The sequence below is a fragment of the Heptranchias perlo genome, chromosome 45 (assembly GCF_035084215.1).
Source record: "Heptranchias perlo isolate sHepPer1 chromosome 45, sHepPer1.hap1, whole genome shotgun sequence".
NCBI classification, from domain to species: domain Eukaryota; kingdom Metazoa; phylum Chordata; class Chondrichthyes; order Hexanchiformes; family Hexanchidae; genus Heptranchias; species Heptranchias perlo.
The window spans coordinates 3,552,242-3,572,684 of record NC_090369.1 but is presented as its reverse complement, the minus strand read 5'-3'; the positions used below and the strand labels follow the sequence as shown (position 1 = coordinate 3,572,684).

Genomic DNA, 20,443 nt, shown 5'->3' with positions numbered 1-20,443 from the left:
CAGCGCCCCCCCTCAGTACTGGCGCCGGGGGAGTGTCGGCCCTGGACTTTGGGGGCTCGAGTCCCTGGATTGGGGGCTCGAACCCACACCCTTCTGACTCAGAGGCAACGGTGCGACACACTGAGCCACGGCTGACACTGTGATCGGTTGAGATCGGCTAACTCAGCGCGGCCCAGGGGGACAGGGGTGGGTGGAATCCGGCCCCTCCCTGCTCTAGTACATAATCAGAGCAGGACCGAGCCACAAGTGGTTAGACCATACTTGGGGTATTGAGAACAGTTCTGGTCTCCATACTACAAAAAGGATGTAGAGGCATTGGAGAAGGTGCAAAAAAGATTTACAAGGATGATACCAGAACTAAGAAGTTATAACTATCAGGGAAGACTGAACAGGCCGGGGCTCTTGTCTCTAGAAAAGAGAAGGCTGAGGGGTGACCTGATAGAGGTCTTTAAGATAATGAAGGGGTTTCGATAGGGTGGACGTGGAGAAGATGTTTCCACTTGTGGGGGAGACCAGAACGAGGGGGCCATAAATATAAGAGAGTCACTAATAAATCCAATCGGGAATTCAGGAGAAACTTCTCTACCCAGAGAGTGGTGAGAATGTGGAACTCGCTCCCACATGGAGTGGTCGAGGGGAATAGAATCGATGGATTTAAGGGGAAGCCGGATAAACACATGAGGGAGAAAGGAATAGAAGGAGATGGTGATAGGGTGAGATGGAGTAGGGAGGGGGGAGGCTCGTGTGGAGCATAAACTCCGGCACAGACCAGTAGGGCCGAATGGCCTGATTTGAGCTGTATGTTCTACTTGAACAGTTATGCTGTATATCCCCTTCTAGACCGTACTGCCCGCAACCACCCACACCCCGCCCGGGGGCATTAGAAAGGATAAATGGACACTCGCTCTATTTGATGTTGCTCCCCTCCCCCTGACCTAGGCCATCCATTGTTTAGGCTTGCCTGGATTCCCCCCCCCCCCCCCCCCCCGCCCTAGGCCGAGCTGAACTGCGCTCCCTCCCTCCCCCAACCCCACCGCCCCCACCCCAGCCCGCGCTCCCCGTGGCTGCACCCAATGAAAAAATTGAGAACGGAAAGAGAACGCAGTGCACGTAAATTTTTAAAGGAAAGAAACGCCACGAGAGTCCGATGGAAGGCGGGTTAATGACTGTGCCGCACCCAGTCCGCGCTAACGCACTAACCAGCGCTCCGAGATCAGGGCACGGAGGAAACCGAACGCCTAGGGGTCAGTTCAGGATTGTTCCAATCTCGCTCCGGAACGGGAGGAATGTTGTAATTGGGGTTCCGGAGTTAGCGAGTAACGATACCGAAGAGGCCACTCGGACGGCGTGTCATGAAACACAACAAAAAAAAACGGACACATGGCCAGACGACCAGCTGACCCAGACAGGCAGCGTTATCCTGAGGCAGGGGCTCCTCTACCGAATCTGCAAAGAGAAGAGGGAGGCACGTTAGGATCGGGTAACCCGGCTGGTTAAAAGGTGGCGACAATCGAATTTACAAGACCCCCGTTAAACCTGCCGTGATAATGAAGCACCGTCCCTTATCGCCGAGTGTCGCCACTCGGGTTATGGCGACGGATCTTACCAACACAATGTAGGGAGAATTGCACTGTGGCCCAGTGCATTCTGAACTGGTCTGTGCCTGTATTAGGACAAGTTCCCCGGGACCCCCTGTAAATACGGACACACTCCCCGGGGACCCCCTGTAAATACGGACACACTCCCGGGGAACTCGGTAAATATTGACACACTCCCGGGGACCCCCTGTAAATACGGACACACTCCCAGGAAATACAGACACACTCCCCGGGGACCCCCTGTAAATACTGACACACTCCCAGGGGACCCCCTGTAAATACTGACACACTCCCCGGGGACCCCCTGTAAATACTGACACACTCCCCGGGGACCCCCTGTAAATACTGACACACTCCCCGGGGACCCCCTGTAAATACTGACACACTCCCCGGGGACCCCCTGTAAATACTGACACACTCCCAGGGACACCCTGTAAATACCGACACACTCCCAGGGACACCCTGTAAATACTGACACACTCCCCGGGGACCCCCTGTAAATACTGACACACTCCCAGGGACCTCCTATAAATACTGACACACTCCCCGGGGACCCCCTGTAAATACTGACACACTCCCGGGGACCCCCTGTAAATACGGACACACTCCCCGGGGACCCCCTGTAAATACGGACACACTCCCCGGGGACCCCCTGTAAATACGGAAGACACTCCCGGGGACCCCCTGTAAATACTGACACACTCCCAGGGAACTCGGTAAATATTGACACACTCCCGGGGACCCCCTGTAAATACCGACACACTCCCAGGGACACCCTGTAAATACTGACACACTCCCCGGGGACCCCCTGTAAATACTGACACACTCCCAGGGTCCCCCTGTAATTACTGACACACTCCCAGGGACCTCCTATAAATACTGACACACTCCCCGGGGACCCCCTGTAAATATTGACACACTCCCGGGGACCCCCTGTAAATACTGACACACTCCCGGGGACCCCCTGTAAATACTGACACACTCCCCAGGGACCCCCTGTAAACACTCTACCAGGGACACCCTGTAAATACTAACACTCCCGGGGAACTCTGTGGATACCGACTCACTCTCGGGGACACCCTGTAAATACTGACACACCACCAGGGACCCCCTGTAAATACTGACACACTCCTGGGGGCCCCTGTAAATATTGACACACTCCCCGGGGACACCCTGTAAATACTGACACACTCCCTGGGGACCCCCTGTAAATACTGACACACTCCCGGGGACCCCCTGTAAATACTGACACACTCCCGGGGACCCCCTGTAAATACTGACACACTCTGGGGACCCCCTGTAAATACAGACACACTCCCCGGGGGCCCCCTGTAAATACTGACACATTCCCGGGGAGATCCTGTAAATACAGACACACTCCCCGGGACCCCCTGTAAATACAGACACACTCCCGGGAGCCCCCTGTAAATACTGACACACTCCTGGGGACCCCCTATAAATACTGACACACTCCCAGGGACCCCCTGTAAATATTGAACACACTCCTGGAGACCCCCTGTAAATACTGACACACTACCAGGGAACTCTGTAAATACTGACACACTCCCTAGGACCCCCTGTAAATTCAGACACACTCCCGGGGACCCCCTGTAAATAATGACTCCCGGGTTCAAGTTTCACTGAATGTCGACCTGGGAGGGGGGCGCTGGGGAGCTGTGTCAAAATCTTCTGCCCATTATTTTGGAATATGCTTTTTGCCCAACTCGGGAGAAACGCTCCTCGATCTTTCACATCCACCTGCGATGGGAAGATGGGGCTCCCGGTTCAATGTCTCATGCAAAAGACGGCACCTCTCGACAGTGCGCGGCGCTCCCTCAGTACTGGCCCCGGGGACGTGTCGGCCCAGATTTTGTGCTCAAGTCTCTGGAGAGGGACTTGGACCCACAACCTTCTGGGGAAGGAGGGCCAGGTTAACTCGTACGCCCACTTACCGTGTACTTGTCCCATTTTTTCTCTGGATCGTACGGTTCCCAGCGACTTGCCGGGAAAATGTGTTTGTTCTTCTCGTACCAGCTTCTGAGGACCACCTTTCCAGCGTGAGACTTTAAAGGGAAGGGGAAAAAAATAACAACTTTTAATACGTGAAGCGGGCTCTATTTTCCTTTACGAAAAGAAGGAACTTGCATTCCTCCAGCGTCTTTCACCACCTCAGGACGTCCCAAAGCACTTCGCAGCCAATGAAGTACTTTTTGAAGTGTGGCCACTGTTGTAATGCAGGGAAACGCGGCAGCCAATTTGCGCACAGCAAGATCCCACAAACAGCAACGTGATAATGACCAGATCATTTGGTTTAGTGATGATGGTTGAAGGATAAATATTGGTCCCAGGTCAATTGAGCTGCAATGGTTTTTTTTAAAAAAATGTGTGGATGTGGGCATCACTGGCAAGGCCGGCATTTATTGCCTGTCCCCTAGTTGCCCCGAGAAGCTGGTGGTGGGCCTTCTTCTTGAATATTGACTCAGCGACGCTGAAGAAACGGTGGTATGCGTCTGAGTTTTAAAAGTTCTAATGTAGGAGACACAGCAGCCAAATTGCGCACAGCAAGCTCCCACAAACAGCAATGTGATAAATGGCCAGATTATCTGTTTTAGTGATGTTGGTTGAGGGATAAATATTGGCCCCAGGGCACCGGGGCGAGCTCCCCACCTGCTCTTCTTCCAATAGTGGCCGTGGGATCTTTTGCGTCCACCTGAGGGGGGCAGACGGGGGCTTCGGTTTAACATCTCACCCGAAAGACGGCACCTCTGGCAATGCAGCGCTCCCTCAGTACTGGCACCGGGGGGAGTGTCGGGGCCTGGATTACGGGGCTCGAGTCTCTGGAGTGGGGGCTCGAACCCACGACCTTCTGACTCAGAGGCGAGAGTGTGACCCTCTGAGCCACGGCTTACTGAAGCAACTGGCAAGGGAGACAGCAGCGCCCTGCGGCCAAATTGGGGTTCCGCGTACCTCGTCCTTCTCCACCGTCGCGTCGCTCAGCAAGCGGACGTCTTCGTGAACATCGAAGCTGAACAGAGGTCCTGCGGGAGGGGAGGGGGAGAAGAGAAGGCATTTACCAAGCACACGCAAGCACAGCCGCGCCTCATTCCGCATCGTACGTCCCCCGCGTGCCCGTTGAACGGGAATGTGCAGCTGACGATTGGATTACTAATCCCCTCGCAGCACAGGAGGAGAAAAGGCCACTTGGCCCCAGCCAAGCTCAGCCCTTCACCACCCCTAGCTGCCATCTTGGCATCTAATGGCACCGCGAATGCCACTGCCCCAATGGGCACAGCATTCCAAATGCTGATCGTCCTATAACTAAAAGAAATTCTTCCTAATACCCATTTGGATGGAAGGAAGAACGTGCATTTCTACAGCCCCTTTCACCACTTCAGGACATTTCACAGCCAATGAAGTACATTTTTTTTTGAAGTGTGGTCACTGTTGTAATGTAGGGAAACGCGGCAGCTAATTTGTGCACAGCAAGATCCCACAAACAGCAACGTGATAATGATTGGTTGAGGGATGTTGGTTGAGGGATAAATATTGGCCTCAGGACACCGGGGAGAACTCCACCACCCCCCCCTGCTCTTCTTCCAATAGTGGCGGGGGGGGGGATCTTTTACGTCCACCTGAGAGGACAGAGGGCCTGGGTTTAATGTCTCCTCTGGAAGACGGCACCTCCAATGGTGCAGCACTCGGCCTGGATTTTGTATTCACTTTTCACTAATTAAAATCTACTCCTCGGGTCCTTCTGACTTAATCGGACTTAATATTCTGGTTTACTTTTCTTCCACCATGTTAAATATTTGCTACCCTTCAATAAGCTCTCGCCATAACCTTCTCCCTGGTTTGTACAACTCAAGTTTCTCTAATCTTGCCTTACAGCTCACGCCCATCACACTAACCCGTCTCCTCTCTTTATAAAACTAACACTTGCATTTTATACAGCGGCTCAAAGAATTACATAGAATTTTACAGCACGGGAACAGGCCATTCGGCCCAAGCCGATGTTTATGCTCCGCACGAGCCTCCTCCCTCCCTACTCCATCTCACCCTATCAACATATCCTTCTATTCCTCTCTCCCTCATGTGTTTATCGAGCTTCCCCTTAAATCCATCGATTCTATTCCCCTCGACCACTCCATGTGGGAGCGAGTTCCACATTCTCACCGCTCTCTGGGTAAAGAAGAATTCCCCGATTGGATTTATTAGTGACTCTCTTATATTGATGGCCCCCTCGTTCTGGTCTCCCCCACAAGTGGAAACATCTTCTCTACGTCTACCCTATCGAAACCCCTTCATAATTTTAAAGACCTCCATCAGGTCACCCCTCAGCCTTCTCTTTTTTCTAGAGAAAAGAGCCCCAGCCTGTTCAGTCTTTCCTGACAGTTATAGCCTCTCAGTTCTTGATTCATCCTTGTGAATCGTATTAAGGGTTACGGAACCAAGGCGGGTAGATGGAGTTAAGACACAGATCAGCCGTGATCTAACCCGAGTGGCGGAACAGGCTCACGCTTGACGTCACACACTGAACGACAGCACCTCCGACAACGCAGCGCCGCTGTAATGGAGCGTCGACCTCGATTGTGGGCTCAAACCCTAGACCGGGGGGCTTGGGCCCACCACCTTCTGGCTCAGAGGGATGGGGCTGAACGGTGGCAACTGAGCCAGAAGGGGAATTGGAAAACGAGGGGAAAAAAAAGAAATGAACAGGATTCCCTTTTCGGCAGACCACCCTCCCCGCTTAAACCGAAGGCCTTTAAAGACAGGGGGTCACGTTAGGAGGTCACAGAGCGCAAAGTCATTGGAAAAACACTCACCACTTTTGCCTCTTGCTTTCGTCACGATGAAATCGTAGAAGGTGTGATGCTGTGAGAGTAAAGGAGGAATGACTGAGACAGGCTTTACGTGGACAGAAAGAGCCACCCTGGCTCTCCTACCCTCCCACACCCCCGCCCAGCCCCCCCCCCCCGCCCCGCCTTTTCCCCCTCTTGCTAGAGTGAGACGCACACCATGGAGTGAAGGCATCCCACTGCTTGCCCTGCCCTGAGATATGCACAGTACTCGCAGGCTGCCGCGCGGAACAGATGTAAACGCACAACGCTGAATTTTAAAACAGCTTCCGAAATCACGCAGTATAAATAGAGCAAGGTGACAGAATATAGAACAGCACCAGCAGGTCAGTGTGGTGAGTAGTTACTAGACGGTTAACGAGATGGGTCAAATTTAAGATGACGGCAGAAGGAATTAAAAGGAGAAGTTTCAAGAGGGCACGAATTTAAGATCACCATATAAAAATTAAAGGGGAGGATCGGAAAAAAATCCTTTAGGTGGGGGGTGTTTAGAGAGAGGAATCCTCTGCCACACACTGTTGTTGCATCGTAGAATCTCACAGCACAGAAGGAGGTAGTTAAGGCAATGGTGCCTGTGCTAGCTCTCTCTCTCTTTCCACGGTCAGCCTACAGCAGTGTCCTCTCTCTGAAAGAGCTCTCCACTCAGTCTCAGTCCCCTGCCCTTTCCCCACTCAGCCCATCGCCCTCTGCGCCCTCTGTCTGAAAGAGCTCTCCCCTCAGTCCCATTCCCCTGCCCTTTCCCCACTCGGCCCATCGCCCCCTGTGCTCTCTCTCTCTGAAAGAGCTCTCCCCTCAGTCCCATTCCCCTGCCCTTTCCCCACTCGGCCCATCGCCCCCTGTGCTCTCTCTCTCTGAAAGAGCTCTCCCCTCAGTCCCATTCCCCTGCCCTTTCCTCATACCCTTTTACATTTTTCCTTTTCAAATTAATATTTATCCATCTCTCTTTTAAAAGCCGTTATGTATTCTGCTTCCAACACCATTTCTGATAAGGCATTCCATGTCCTAATAATACTCTGCCTAAAAAATTCTTCAATTCTTCTAAAGAACTCTCCCTTCGTACCTTTACTGATGATCTTAATTCTCTGCCCTTTAGATATCAACTTACCAATTAGTGGAAAAGGTTTTCCCCACTTTATCAAAACTCCTCAGAACTTCAAACGAGCAGGAGAGTGGGATTAGACAGGGTGGGATATTAAAGGGTACGGGGAGTGAGGGGAGAGTGGGATTAGACTGGGTGGGATATTAAAGGATATGGGGAGTGAGGGGAGAGTGGGATTAGACTGGGTGGGATATTAAAGGATATGGGGAGTGAGGGGAGAGTGGGATTAGACTGGGTGGGATATTAAAGGATATGCGGAGTGAGGGGAGAGTGGGATTAGACTGGGTGGGATATTAAAGGATATGGGGAGTGAGGGGAGAGTGGGATTAGACTGGGTGGGATATGGGGAGTGAGGGGAGAGTGGGATTAGACTGGGTGGGATATTAAAGGGTACGGGGAGTGAGGGGGAGAGTGGGATTAGACTGGGTGGGATATTGAGGGGTACGGGGAGTGAGGGGGAGAGTGGGATTAGACTGGGTGGGATATTAAAGGGTACGGAGAGTGAGGGGAGAGTGGGATTAGACTGGGTGGGATATTAAAGGGTACGGGGAGTGAGGGGGAGAGTGGGATTAGACTGGGTGGGATATTAAAGGGTATGGGGAGTGAGGGGGAGAGTGGGATTAGACTGGGTGGGATATTAAAGGGTATGGGGAGTGAGGGGGAGAGTGGGATTAGACTGGGTGGGATATTAAAGGGTACGGGGAGTGAGGGGGAGAGTGGGATTACACTGGGTGGGATATTAAAGGGTATGGGGAGTGAGGGGGAGAGTGGGATTAGACTGGGTGGGATATTAAAGGGGACGGGGAGTGAGGGGGAGAGTGGGATTAGACTGGGTGTGATATTAAAGGGTACGGGGAGTGAGGGGGAGAGTGGGATTAGACTGGGTGGGATATTAAAGGGGACGGGGAGTGAGGGAGAGTGGGATTAGACTGGGTGGGATATTAAAGGGTACGGGGAGTGAGGGGGAGAGTGGGATTAGACTGGGTGTGATATTAAAGGGTACGGGGAGTGAGGGGGAGAGTGGGATTAGACTGGGTGTGATATTAAAGGGTACGGGGAGTGAGGGGGAGAGTGGGATTAGACTGGGTGGGATATTAAAGGGGACGGGGAGTGAGGGGAAGAGTGGGATTAGACTGTGTGGGATATTAAAAGGTATGGGGAGCAAGTAGGAGAGAGAGACCAATTGGATCGCTCTTTCAAAGAGCCGGCACTGGAACAATGGGCCGAATGGCCTCCTTCTGTGCGGTAAGGTTCTATGATTGTTACCCAACGAGCCCTTGCTGGAAAAGTCTGTGGTTCTGGATGCCAGATGAAGAAGGGACTGGGAATCGGCAGCGACCCCTCAATTGCGTTCCTCCGGCACGCCTCACGTACAACGGATAACGAGTGCCTGGGGTCGCACGAGACATGGCGCCTTGCGCAGAAAACGGGGGCCCCCCCCCGTGCGTCCGGGACCCTGGAGCCGTCGGGAGAAGGGGGTGTGGGGGGGGGGGGGGGGGGGGCGGATGGGGGGAGATAAAACCTGGGCGAGAGGAGAAGAGCTGCCGACACTCAGGTCCATTTTATCTGCTCCCTCCTCATACGGCCTGACCAGTAATAGGAACGCCCAATGCGACACCTACGTGTGGAATGATCAGATCTTCCTTGATGTACATAAGCTGCTCAACACCAGCAGACCTGCAGAAAGAACAGGGTCGACATTTTACACAGTGCTGTCTTTCCTGCATTGCAACGAAATACATCCAATGAAGATTTACATACAACTACCCAGAATTTACAGCACAGGAACAGGCCATTCGGCCCAACCGGTCTATCCCGGTGTTTATGCTCCACACGAGCCTCCCCCCTCCCTATTCCATCTCACCCTATCACCCTCTCCTTCTATTCCTTTCTCCCTCATGTGTTTATCGAGCTTCCCCTTAAATCCATCGATTCTATTCCCCTCGACCGCTCCATGTGGGAGCGAGTTCCACATTCTCACCGCTCTCTGGGTAAAGAAGTTTCTCCTGAATTTCCCGATTGGATTTATTAGTGACTACCTTATATTTATGGCCCCCTAGTATTGGTCTCCCCCCACAAGTTGAAACACCTTCTCTACGTCTACCCTGTCGAACCCCTTCATTATCTTAAAGCCCTCTATCAGGTCACCCTCTCAACCTTCTCTTTTCTAGAGAAAAGAGCCCCAGTCTGTCCTGACAGTAATAACCTCTCAGTTCTTGTATCATCCTTGTAAATGGTATTAAGGCTTACGGAACCAAGACGGGTAGATGGAGTTAAGATACAGTTCAGCCATGATCTAATTGAGTAGCGGAACAGGCTCGAGGGGCTGAATGGCCTCCTCCGGCTCCAATGTTCCTTCCTAAATCCTTTTCGCACCTTCTCCGGTGCCTCTACATCCTTTTTGTAAGATGGAGACCAGAACCGCGCACAAGTGTGGTCTAACCAAGGTTCGATGCAAGTTTTCTCTGCTTTTCAATTCTGTTCCTCTAGAAATGAACCCGAGTGCTTTGTTTGTACTTGTTATGGCCTCGTTAACCTGCGTTCCTACTCTTAACGAGAATCTGCACCCCCTGATCCCTGTACCCCTATATCCCAGATTTCTCAACTGTACCTGAGTTCGCTGAAATCCTTCCGAAGGATCTCAAGTCCCTTCTGCAGGAACTGCTGGATTGTGTTTCCTTTCTTCATCTAGGAAGGAAACGGTGGGGGGGGGGGGGGAGAAAAAGAGATCACAACTGTTGCAGGAGAGGACGCAAGGCCATTAAACCCACCGTTACTCCATCACCCCGCGTTTGTTACTCCCCAACGGCCCCGGCGCCCCCCTCACCCCACCGACTAACTCTCCATCCTCAACTTGCGTTTGTAGGGCGACTTTTAACGGGCAAAAAAACGCGCCGAGGAACTTCACGGAGGCACGAGGAAAAGAGGCTCCGAGCTGGAGGAGAGGTTGTCGGGGGGGGGGGGGGCAGAAAGCTTGGTCAAGGAGGTGGGTTTTAAGGAGGGAGTTTCAAGGAGGCGAGGCGAAGGGGTCGATTTAGGGAGGGAATTCAAGAGAGTGGGACATCCACCAGTGCATAGGAGGGCAGAGTGATAGGATCAGAGAGTTTGGGGGGGGGGGGGGGGGGCGGGCGAAGAGGATAGAGCTGGAGAAGGTTACGGAGCCAGGAAAAGGCTCATCTTCACTGCCTCGCTCGACCCGACCTCGACATTTCTCCAGCTTGCTTCCTCCGCTCTTCTGACTGGTTTACCATACGTCCGTCCCTCTTTCTGCTCACTTACTGGTTTAGATGTCCCACCCTCCTCCTGCCCCCATCCACACTGGTACCTGTGTGTCCCCCCCTCCTCCTGCCCCATTGACACTGGTACCTGTGTGTCCCACCCTCCTCCTGCCCCATTGACACTGGTACCTGTGTGTCCCCCCCTCCTCCTGTCCCATTGACACTGGTACCTGTGTGTCCCCCCCCTCCTCCTGTCCCATCCACACTGGTACCTGTGTGTCCCTCCCTCCTCCTGCCCCATTGACACTGGTACCTGTGTGTCCCTCCCTCCCCCCTGCCCCATCCACACTGGTACCTGTGTGTCCCTCCCTCCTCCTGTCCCATCCACACTGGTACCTGTGTGTCCCTCCCTCCTCCTGTCCCATCCACACTGGTACCTGTGTGTCCCTCCCTCCTCCTGCCCCATCCACACTGGTACCTGTGTGTCCCTCCCTCCCCCCTGCCCCATCCACACTGGTACCTGTGTGTCCCTCCCTCCCCCCTGCCCCATCCACACTGGTACCTGTGCCTCCCTCCCTCCTCCTGTCCCATCCACACTGGTACCTGTGTGTCCCTCCCTCCTCCTGTCCCATCCACACTGGTACCTGTGTGTCCCCCCCTCCTCCTGTCCCATCCACACTGGTACCTGTGTGTCCCCCCCTCCTCCTGTCCCATCCACACTGGTACCTGTGTGTCCCTCCCTCCTCCTGTCCCATCCACACTGGTACCTGTGCCTCCCTCCCTCCCCCCTGCCCCATCCACACTGGTACCTGTGTGTCCCTCCCTCCTCCTGCCCCATTGACACTGGTACCTGTGTGTCCCTCCCTCCTCCTGTCCCATCCACACTGGTACCTGTGTGTCCCTCCCTCCTCCTGTCCCATCCACACTGGTACCTGTGCCTCCCTCCCTCCCCCCTGCCCCATCCACACTGGTACCTGTGTGTCCCCCCCTCCTCCTGCCCCATTGACACTGGTACCTGTGTGTCCCTCCCTCCTCCTGTCCCATTGACACTGGTACCTGTGTGTCCCACCCTCCTCCTGCCCCATTGACACTGGTACCTGTGTGTCCCTCCCTCCTCCTGCCCCATCCACACTGGTACCTGTGTGTCCCTCCCTCCTCCTGCCCCATCCACACTGGTACCTGTGTGTCCCTCCCTCCTCCTGTCCCATCCACACTGGTACCTGTGTGTCCCTCCCTCCTCCTGTCCCATCCACACTGGTACCTGTGTGTCCCTCCCTCCTCCTGCCCCATTGACACTGGTACCTGTGTGTCCCTCCCTCCTCCTGTCCCATCCACACTGGTACCTGTGTGTCCCTCCCTCCCCCCTGCCCCATCCACACTGGTACCTGTGTGTCCCTCCCTCCTCCTGTCCCATCCACACTGGTACCTGTGTGTCCCTCCCTCCCCCCTGCCCCATCCACACTGGTACCTGTGTGTCCCTCCCTCCTCCTGTCCCATCCACACTGGTACCTGTGTGTCCCTCCCTCCCCCCTGCCCCATCCACACTGGTACCTGTGTGTCCCTCCCTCCCCCCTGCCCCATCCACACTGGTACCTGTGTGTCCCTCCCTCCCCCCTGCCCCATCCACACTGGTACCTGTGTGTCCCTCCCTCCTCCTGCCCCATCCACACTGGTACCTGTGTGTCCCTCCCTCCTCCTGCCCCATTGACACTGGTACCTGTGCCTCCCTCCCTCCTCAGTTGAGTAGCCCGGATACACAAACACTCCTCAGCTCTGCAAACGACGACTAATCGAGGGGGTGAGGTGGCGGTGAGCAGCTGTTGGGACTGGAACTGCACCCCGGTGAGAGGCATTGGAGGGAGGGCAACAGAGTAAAGCTCCCTCTACACTGTCCCATCAAACACTCCCAGTGCAGGTACAGGGTTAGATAGAGTAAAGCTCCCTCTACACTGTCCCATCAAACACTCCCAGTGCAGGTACAGGGTTAGATACAGAGTAAAGCTCCCTCTACACTGTCCCGTCAAACACTCCCAGGGCAGGTACAGGGTTAGATACAGAGTAAAGCTCCCTCTACACTGTCCCATCAAACACTCCCAGGGCAGGTACAGGGTTAGATACAGAGTAAAGCTCCCTCTACACTGTCCCATCAAACACTCCCAGGGCAGGTACAGGGTTAGATACAGAGTAAAGCTCCCTCTACACTGTCCCATCAAACACTCCCAGGGCAGGTACAGGGTTAGATACAGAGTAAAGCTCCCTCTACACTGTCCCATCAAACACTCCCAGGGCAGGTACAGGGTTAGATACAGAGTAAAGCTCCCTCTACACTGTCCCATCAAACACTCCCAGGGCAGGTACAGGGTTAGATACAAAGTAAAGCTCCCTCTACACTGTCCCATCAAACACTCCCAGGGCAGGTACAGGGTTAGATACAAAGTAAAGCTCCCTCTACACTGTCCCATCAAACACTCCCAGGGCAGGTACAGGGTTAGATACAGAGTAAAGCTCCCTCTACACTGTCCCATCAAACACTCCCAGGGCAGGTACAGGGTTAGATACAGAGTAAAGCTCCCTCTACACTGTCCCATCAAACACTCCCAGGGCAAGTACAGGGTTAGATACAGAGTAAAGCTCCCTCTACACTGTCCCATCAAACACTCCCAGGGCAGGTACAGGGTTAGATACAAAGTAAAGCTCCCTCTACACTGTCCCATCAAACACTCCCAGGGCAGGTACAGGGTTAGATACAAAGTAAAGCTCCCTCTACACCGTCCCGTCAAACACTCCCAGGGGCAGGTACAGGGTTAGATACAAAGTAAAGCTCCCTCTACACTGTCCCATCAAACACTCCCAGGGCAGGTACAGGGTTAGATACAAAGTAAAGCTCCCTCTACACTGTCCCATCAAACACTCCCAGGGCAGGTACAGGGTTAGATACAAAGTAAAGCTCCCTCTACACCGTCCATCAAACACTCCCAGGGCAGGTACAGGGTTAGATACAGAGTAAAGCTCCCTCTACACTGTCCCATCAAACACATACCCATGCGATCCAGGTCTGTAAGCTGACTTCTCTCTTCCAACAAGCCCCAAAATCGCCCTCAGGCAAAGTAAGCAAGAGTGCACGTTAGTTGGGGATAAAAGGAAGTGTCCCTTGGGATACCCACTGTGCACACTGCAGCTCCACACCCTAGGAGAAGCTTTTGTTTAAAGTACAGAAACTCCTTGGAGGCCCGTGTCCATGTGGGCCTCAGGAGACTGAGGCATCTCCAATCAGGCTGCTCAACTGCAAACTGCAGCAGCTGCATCAGCCCTCCACCCCCAGAGTCACTTGTTTTTCTGCCTGCTGGCTGTAAGCGGGACGCCTGAGTTATCACAGAGTTAGAGCACCCAACTCGCCGGCTATTTCCTCTGCAGGCACATCACCGGGGCACCTCACCCGAGGGCCTTTTCGGCGGCCTCACAGAAATTTCAGCACAGGAGGATTGTCGAGACTGCAGGTTATTCAACCAAGTTTTTTTTAAAAAAGAGGCGGAGAGAGAGAAAGAAAAAGAGATGGCAGAAAGACAGAGAGTGCGCACTCGAGACAGAGAGAGGCAGAGAGTGTGCATGCCCATGAAAGGGAGATAAAGAGCTGAGAGCGTGCACGCTCCAGATAGAGAAAGACAGCGCATGCACCCCTGTGAGAGAGAGGGAGAGGGGAGAGGGCGGGGGGGGCAGAGAGAGGACGAGGCAACACACGTATAGAGACGCGCGCACAGCAGCACGGCTGCCGTTTCTCACCTTCACGGTCCGCCGGTGCCCTGAGCCATCCCAGTAACTGAACGTGATTTCAATCTCCTCACCTGAAATACAGCACAAACGCGCTTTATTCCACACAATAAGTAGCACAATCACCAAACAAGCTCCTTCAAACAACTTCAGAGTTCCCAGTGATAACCAGCTGAAGAATAAACTTCCATCCATCTGTTATCATGATAGAATTAGCTGACTGGTTACCCTCAGTGTAGAGGGAGCTTTACTCTGTATCTAACCCTGTACCTGCCCTGGGAGTGTTTGATGGGACAGTGTAGAGGGAGCTTTACTCTGTATCTAACCCTGTACCTGCCCTGGGAGTGTTTGATGGGACAGTGTAGAGGGAGCTTTACTCTGTATCTAACCCATGCTGTACCTGCCCTGGGAGTGTTTGATGGGACAGTGTAGAGGGAGCTTTACTCTGTATCTAACCCGTGCTGTACCTGCCCTGGGAGTGTTTGGTGGGACAGTTTAGAGGGAGTTTTATTCTGTATCTAAACTAGAAGTGCTCAGTACTGACAGTAAGTGCCCACGATGGGAATTTCCTGGCACTCTCGCTCATCGTACTAAGTGCACACAAAAGGAAATTATACTTTTAAAATAATAAAGGGGCCCAACAATAAAGTAACAACATAAGTAGAATGGAGCTCGCTTTTAAGTGCTGGGGTCACGTTAAGTTGACTAGGAGAGTGCCCTGAGTCAGCTCTTCACTGGTGCTGAGTCGAGTGGAGATTAAAGTCCTAAACGGCTGCTTTGATGCGTGGAACTCAGAAGGGTGCCCGGACAAGAGGGAAGAATCGGCACTAGCTGGCTTTATCCTCGACAGAAAGGGATCGGACGCTCACACGCCCACTGCTCTGGCGCACCTTGTAATCTCCAGCCATGTCCTCCTCCCGACCCCCCAAAAAGAAAATGCATCAAAGCATTCTTCAGGCAGAGCTGCAGAGGCTAAAGCCTTCAATTTACTGACTGACTGGACCCAAAAATGATGCCCTCCCCCGCCCCGGCAGCAGTGCAATTAGGAGCTATTTTTACATAATTGGGACTTGGCTCGAGGCACTGCTGTGCTTTGCGAGGCTGCGGTCCTTTAATTACAAACCCCCGGAGCGTGGACTTACTGACGAGGCCACCGTGCCCCACTTACAATCGCATTCTCCGTTAGCACCGACGCATGCGCCCACCTCCCAGCATGGGTTTTCAAATTGGATCCTGAGGGGTGGGGGACATCTGAGTTCTATATTTGCTGACCTTAATAATATATTATTTCCGTTGCTTTATTATTATGGTTCTTTAAAAAAATATTTTTCTGAAAATGGGTTTGACACCGTCTTGCAGATGTTAGACCTGGGGGGGGGGGGTGGTGGGGGGTTCTCCTGGAGTGTGTCGGTATTTACAGGGGGTCCCCGGGAGTGTGTCGGTATTTACAGGGGGTCCCCGGGAGTGTGTCAGTATTTACAGGGGGTCCCCGGGAGTGTGTCAGTATTTACAGGGGGTCCCCGGGGAGTGTGTCAGTATTTACAGGGGGTCCCCGGGGAGTGTATCAGTATTTACAGGGGGTCCCCGGGGAGTGTGTCAGTATTTACAGGGTGTCCCCGGGGAGTGTGTCAGTATTTACAGGGGGTCCCCGGGGAGTGTGCCAGTATTTACAGGGGGTCCCCGGGGAGTGTGTCAGTATTTACAGGGGGTCCCCGGGGAGTGTGTCAGTATTTACAGGGGGTCCCCGGGGAGTGTGTCAGTATTTACAGGGGGTCCCCGGGGAGTGTGTCAGTATTTACAGGGGGTCCCTGGGAGTGTGTCAGTATTTACAGGGGGTCCCCGGGGAGTGTGTCAGTATTTACAGGGGGTCCCCGGGGAGTGTGTCAGTATTTACAGGGGGTCCCTGGGGAGTGTGTCGGTATTTACAGGGTGTCCCCGGGGAGTGTGTCAGCAATTACAGGGGGTCCCCGGGAGTGTGTCTGTATTTATAGGGGGTCCCCGGGGAGTGTGTCTGTATTTATAGGGGGTCCCCGGGGAGTGTGTCAGTATTTACAGGGTGTCCCCGGGGAGTGTGTCAGTATTTACAGGGGGTCCTCGGGGAGTGTGTCAGTATTTACAGGGGGTCCCCGGGGAGTGTGTCAGTATTTACAGGGTGTCCCCGGGGAGTGTGTCAGTAATTACAGGGGGTCCCCGGGAGTGTGTCAGTATTTACAGGGGGTCCCCGGGGAGTGTGTCAGTATTTACAGGGGGTCCCTGGGGAGTGTGTCGGTATTTACAGGGTGTCCCCGGGGAGTGTGTCAGTAATTACAGGGGGTCCCCGGGAGTGTGTCTGTATTTATAGGGGGTCCCCGGGGAGTGTGTCAGTATTTACAGGGGGTCCCCGGGGAGTGTGTCAGTATTTACAGGGTGTCCCCGGGGAGTGTGTCAGTATTTACAGGGGGTCCTCGGGGAGTGTGTCAGTATTTACAGGGGGTCCCCGGGGAGTGTGTCAGTATTTACAGGGTGTCCCCGGGGAGTGTGTCAGTAATTACAGGGGGTCCCCGGGAGTGTGTCTGTATTTATAGGGGGTCCCCGTGCATTCCTGGCTGCTTTTCCCCCTTTCCCGACCCAGGGGGCTCTGAGGCGAGTTGTAACACCCGTAACTCTCCCCCTCCACCCCCTCGGCCCCACAGGCGGAGATCAGCACAGACCCTGGGGGAAACCCGGGTCCTTCCTGGCTGGTTAGTACCATGCCAGGTAGGAATCTTCCTTGTATTACTTCCAGCTGGTCTTATTACCGAGGGCTTCAATGAGTGCAGAGAAACACCCATATTCCACAGGCGCTGTGAGGTTGTCGCTTAACGTTACAAGGCTTCCAGCTATTAAAGCAAAAACCGCAGTTGCTACTCTGCCCAGCAACGAGATATACTGCCCATTGAAAGCTGTGTGTGTGTGTCTGTGAGAGACAGACAGACAGAGAGAGAGAGAGAGAGAGAGAGAGACACAGACACAGACAGAGACAGAGAGAGAGACAGAGAAACAGACAGAGAGAGAGACAGAGAGACCCCCCCTCCTTTGAGGGGTGGGGGGGAGGGAGGGAATGGAAGGGACAGAGGATGGAGCATGTTTCGTTGCTGACCTTGTGTTACTGAGACAGATGGAAGGGTCCAGCTTCACTGGAATGTGCTGCCTGAAGGGGCGGGGGAAGCAGACTCAATAATAACTTTCAAAAGGGAATTGGATAAATACTTGAAGGAGAAACATTTCCAGGGATATAGGGGAAAGAGAGCAGTGGTGGGAGCGTGGGACTAATTGGATAGCTCTTTCAAACAGCCGGCACAGGCACGATGGGGCGAATGGCCTCCTCCTGTGCTGTATCATTCTATGATTCAGTCTCGGCTGAGGCTGTCTCAGTGGTTGCAGAGACTAGGCTTGTGTTCCCTCGAGTGTAGAAGATTGAGGGGTGATCTAATCGAGGGGTTTAAGATGATTAAAGGATGGGGTAGATAGAGAGAAACTATTTCCTCTGGTGGGGGGCGTCCAGAACAAGGGGGCAGAACCTTAAAATTAGTGCCAGGCTGTTCAGGGGTGATGTCAGGAAGCACTTCCTCACACAAAGGGGGGGGGGAAATCTGGAACTCTCTCCCCCAAAAAGCTGTCGAGGCTGGGGGTCAATTGAAGCTTTCAAGACTGAGATTGACAGGCTTTTATTAGACCAGGGTATTAAGGATTACGGAACCAAGGCGGGTAGATGGAGTTACAGATACAGATCAGTCATGATCTGATTGAATGACAGAACAGGTTCAAGGGGCAGAATGGCCTCCTCCCGTTCCTGGCCTCTCCCTGACAGCACCGACTCGCACTGGGTCGGGGTCCCACAGGCGGTAGTTCGCTCCTGCTCTGCCACCAGAGTGGTCACTCATCAGGCGCAAACAGCAAGGGCCAGCTGGCAATTTGACCAGGAGGGGCGGAGCTGGGTCGTGATTGGCATCAGGATCGAGTCCCTGGCTGATTTTATCCCCACCTCCCTCTAACCCAGGCGTGCTGTACCCAATTGGGGCACATGACTCACCCAGCACTGTCCCCACCCCATCACCGCCCGACACATCAGCCAACTCGAGAATCAGTGCAGGCCCCCGGGAGGGGGGCTAGGGCCTCGCTGGGCCGCGTGGCATCGGGCACCGCGGATTTTGCATGCGTCGCACTGGAAGGAGAGCGCTGCCTTACTTTTGATCTTCTCCTGCTTGTTGGCCCACTCCTGCCGCAGCTCCTCCCGCAGACGGTTCTCTTCTTCCTGAAGACGGGGGCAGGGTGGTGGAGGAGATAAAGATGAGAGAAGCTGAGGCCTGGCTCCAGTGACCACCGCGGGCAGTTTGTTGAATTCATTAGCAGCCGCCCACTTGGCGCGCCACGGTTTACCTGCCCTCTGGGGTGGACGTAAAAGATCCCACGGACCAGGGATTGGGTGGGGGGGGAAAGAGGTGGGGAGTTCTCCCCAGTGTCCTGGGGCCAATACTTATCCCTCAACCAAACTCACTAAAATAAAAAAGATGATCTGGTCATTTATCACATTGTGGGATCTTGCTGTGCGCAAATTGGCTGCCTACATTACAACAGTGACTACACTTCAAAGGTGCTTCATTGGCTGTGAAACGCTTTGGGACGTCCTGAGGCGGTGAAAGGCGCTGGAGAAATGCAAGGTCTTTCTTTCCGGTCAGGACCTGCACTCGACTGTTCCCCATCGGCTACCCCAGTGCACTCAACCATACAACCTCGGGGGAGGTTTTGCTGCCTCCCCCTTTGCCTGTGGCCCCTGGCCGCCCGCCCCCCGTGTCTCTGGACCTCCGCTCACGGTCCTACACGGCTGTGGGCCGTTGCCCGAGCTGGGACTCGGTGCTCCTCCCCCTTCCTTTTCTTGCTCTCCAGTAGAAGAAGGGAAGGCCGTGATATCAGGAGGCAGAGGTCATCCCAGCTTCCATACAGCGAGTGAGAGGGCATCTACCGACATAGAACCACGGGGCCTGTAGTCTGCCCCTCTCCCCTGTAAGAAGGCGCCCGGCTTCCCACTTGGCAACTCGCCAATGGGAATGATTAACGCTCCACTCCAGGCCCTGACCAGTACCGAGGGAGCGCTGCACCGTCGGGAGTTGCCGTCTTTTGGGTGAAGACATCAAACCGAGGCCCCCCCCCCCCACCCCCCCCCCGTCTCGCCTGTTCGGGTGGACGCAAATAGATCCAGCCACACGAGCGGGAGAGCAAGCACTTCTCCCGGTGTCCTGGGCCCGCATTCCTCCCTTAGGCAGCGCTGCTCGCGGGATCTTGCTGTGCACAAATCGGCTGCTGCGTTTGCTTACAGAACAACAGTGGCTACACTTCAAACAAAGCAAAGAGTACTTTGTTGGCTGCGAAGCGGTTTGGGACATCCTGAGGATGTGAAAGGCGCTAGGCAAGTTCCTTTTCCCTTTCAGTCCAGCGAAACGCAGCAGCCAATTTGGCAACAACAAGCGCCCACAAACAGCAATGAGATAAATGAACCAGATCATCTGTTTTTTTGAGGGATAAATATCAGCGCAAGGACACCGGGAGAACTCCCCTGCTCTTCTTCGAAATAGTCCCCATGGGATCTTTTACCCGAGAGGGCAGACAGGGTGGGGGGCCTCGTCTTTAACGTCTCATCCCGAAAGACGGCACCTCCGACAGTGCAGCGCTCCCTAAGTACTGGCGCCGGGGTGGGGAGTGTCAGCCTAGATTACGGGGCTCAAGTCTCTGGAGTGGGGGCTCGAACCCGCAACCTTCTGACTCCGAGAGTGAGACACGAGTGACGGGCCGTCGGAGCGGGTGGAGAAAGAAGCGATTGGGGGCGGGGGGCAGCCTGATCGCTGATCAGAGACCCGTGTCGGAAAGTGTGCACGTGCGGCTGTCGGG

At 54.1% G+C, this 20,443-nt stretch overlaps 1 protein-coding gene across 1 annotated transcript in view; it reads right to left on the bottom strand.

Annotated features, from left to right (window-relative positions):
- Window positions 1–1,043: 1,043 nt before the first annotated feature.
- Window positions 1,044–20,443, bottom strand: part of LOC137306824 (protein FAM50A) — a 33,089-nt gene continuing 13,689 nt past the window's right edge. Inside the window, exons 6-13 of the mRNA XM_067976222.1 lie at window positions 18,746–18,812; window positions 14,552–14,613; window positions 10,165–10,241; window positions 9,176–9,230; window positions 6,422–6,470; window positions 4,566–4,636; window positions 3,551–3,661; window positions 1,044–1,446 (exon numbers count right to left, since the gene is read on the bottom strand). Of these exons, the coding sequence (XP_067832323.1) occupies window positions 1,438–1,446; window positions 3,551–3,661; window positions 4,566–4,636; window positions 6,422–6,470; window positions 9,176–9,230; window positions 10,165–10,241; window positions 14,552–14,613; window positions 18,746–18,812 (501 nt within the window). The 3' untranslated portion in view covers window positions 1,044–1,437. The remainder of the gene's footprint in view (window positions 1,447–3,550; window positions 3,662–4,565; window positions 4,637–6,421; window positions 6,471–9,175; window positions 9,231–10,164; window positions 10,242–14,551; window positions 14,614–18,745; window positions 18,813–20,443) is intronic.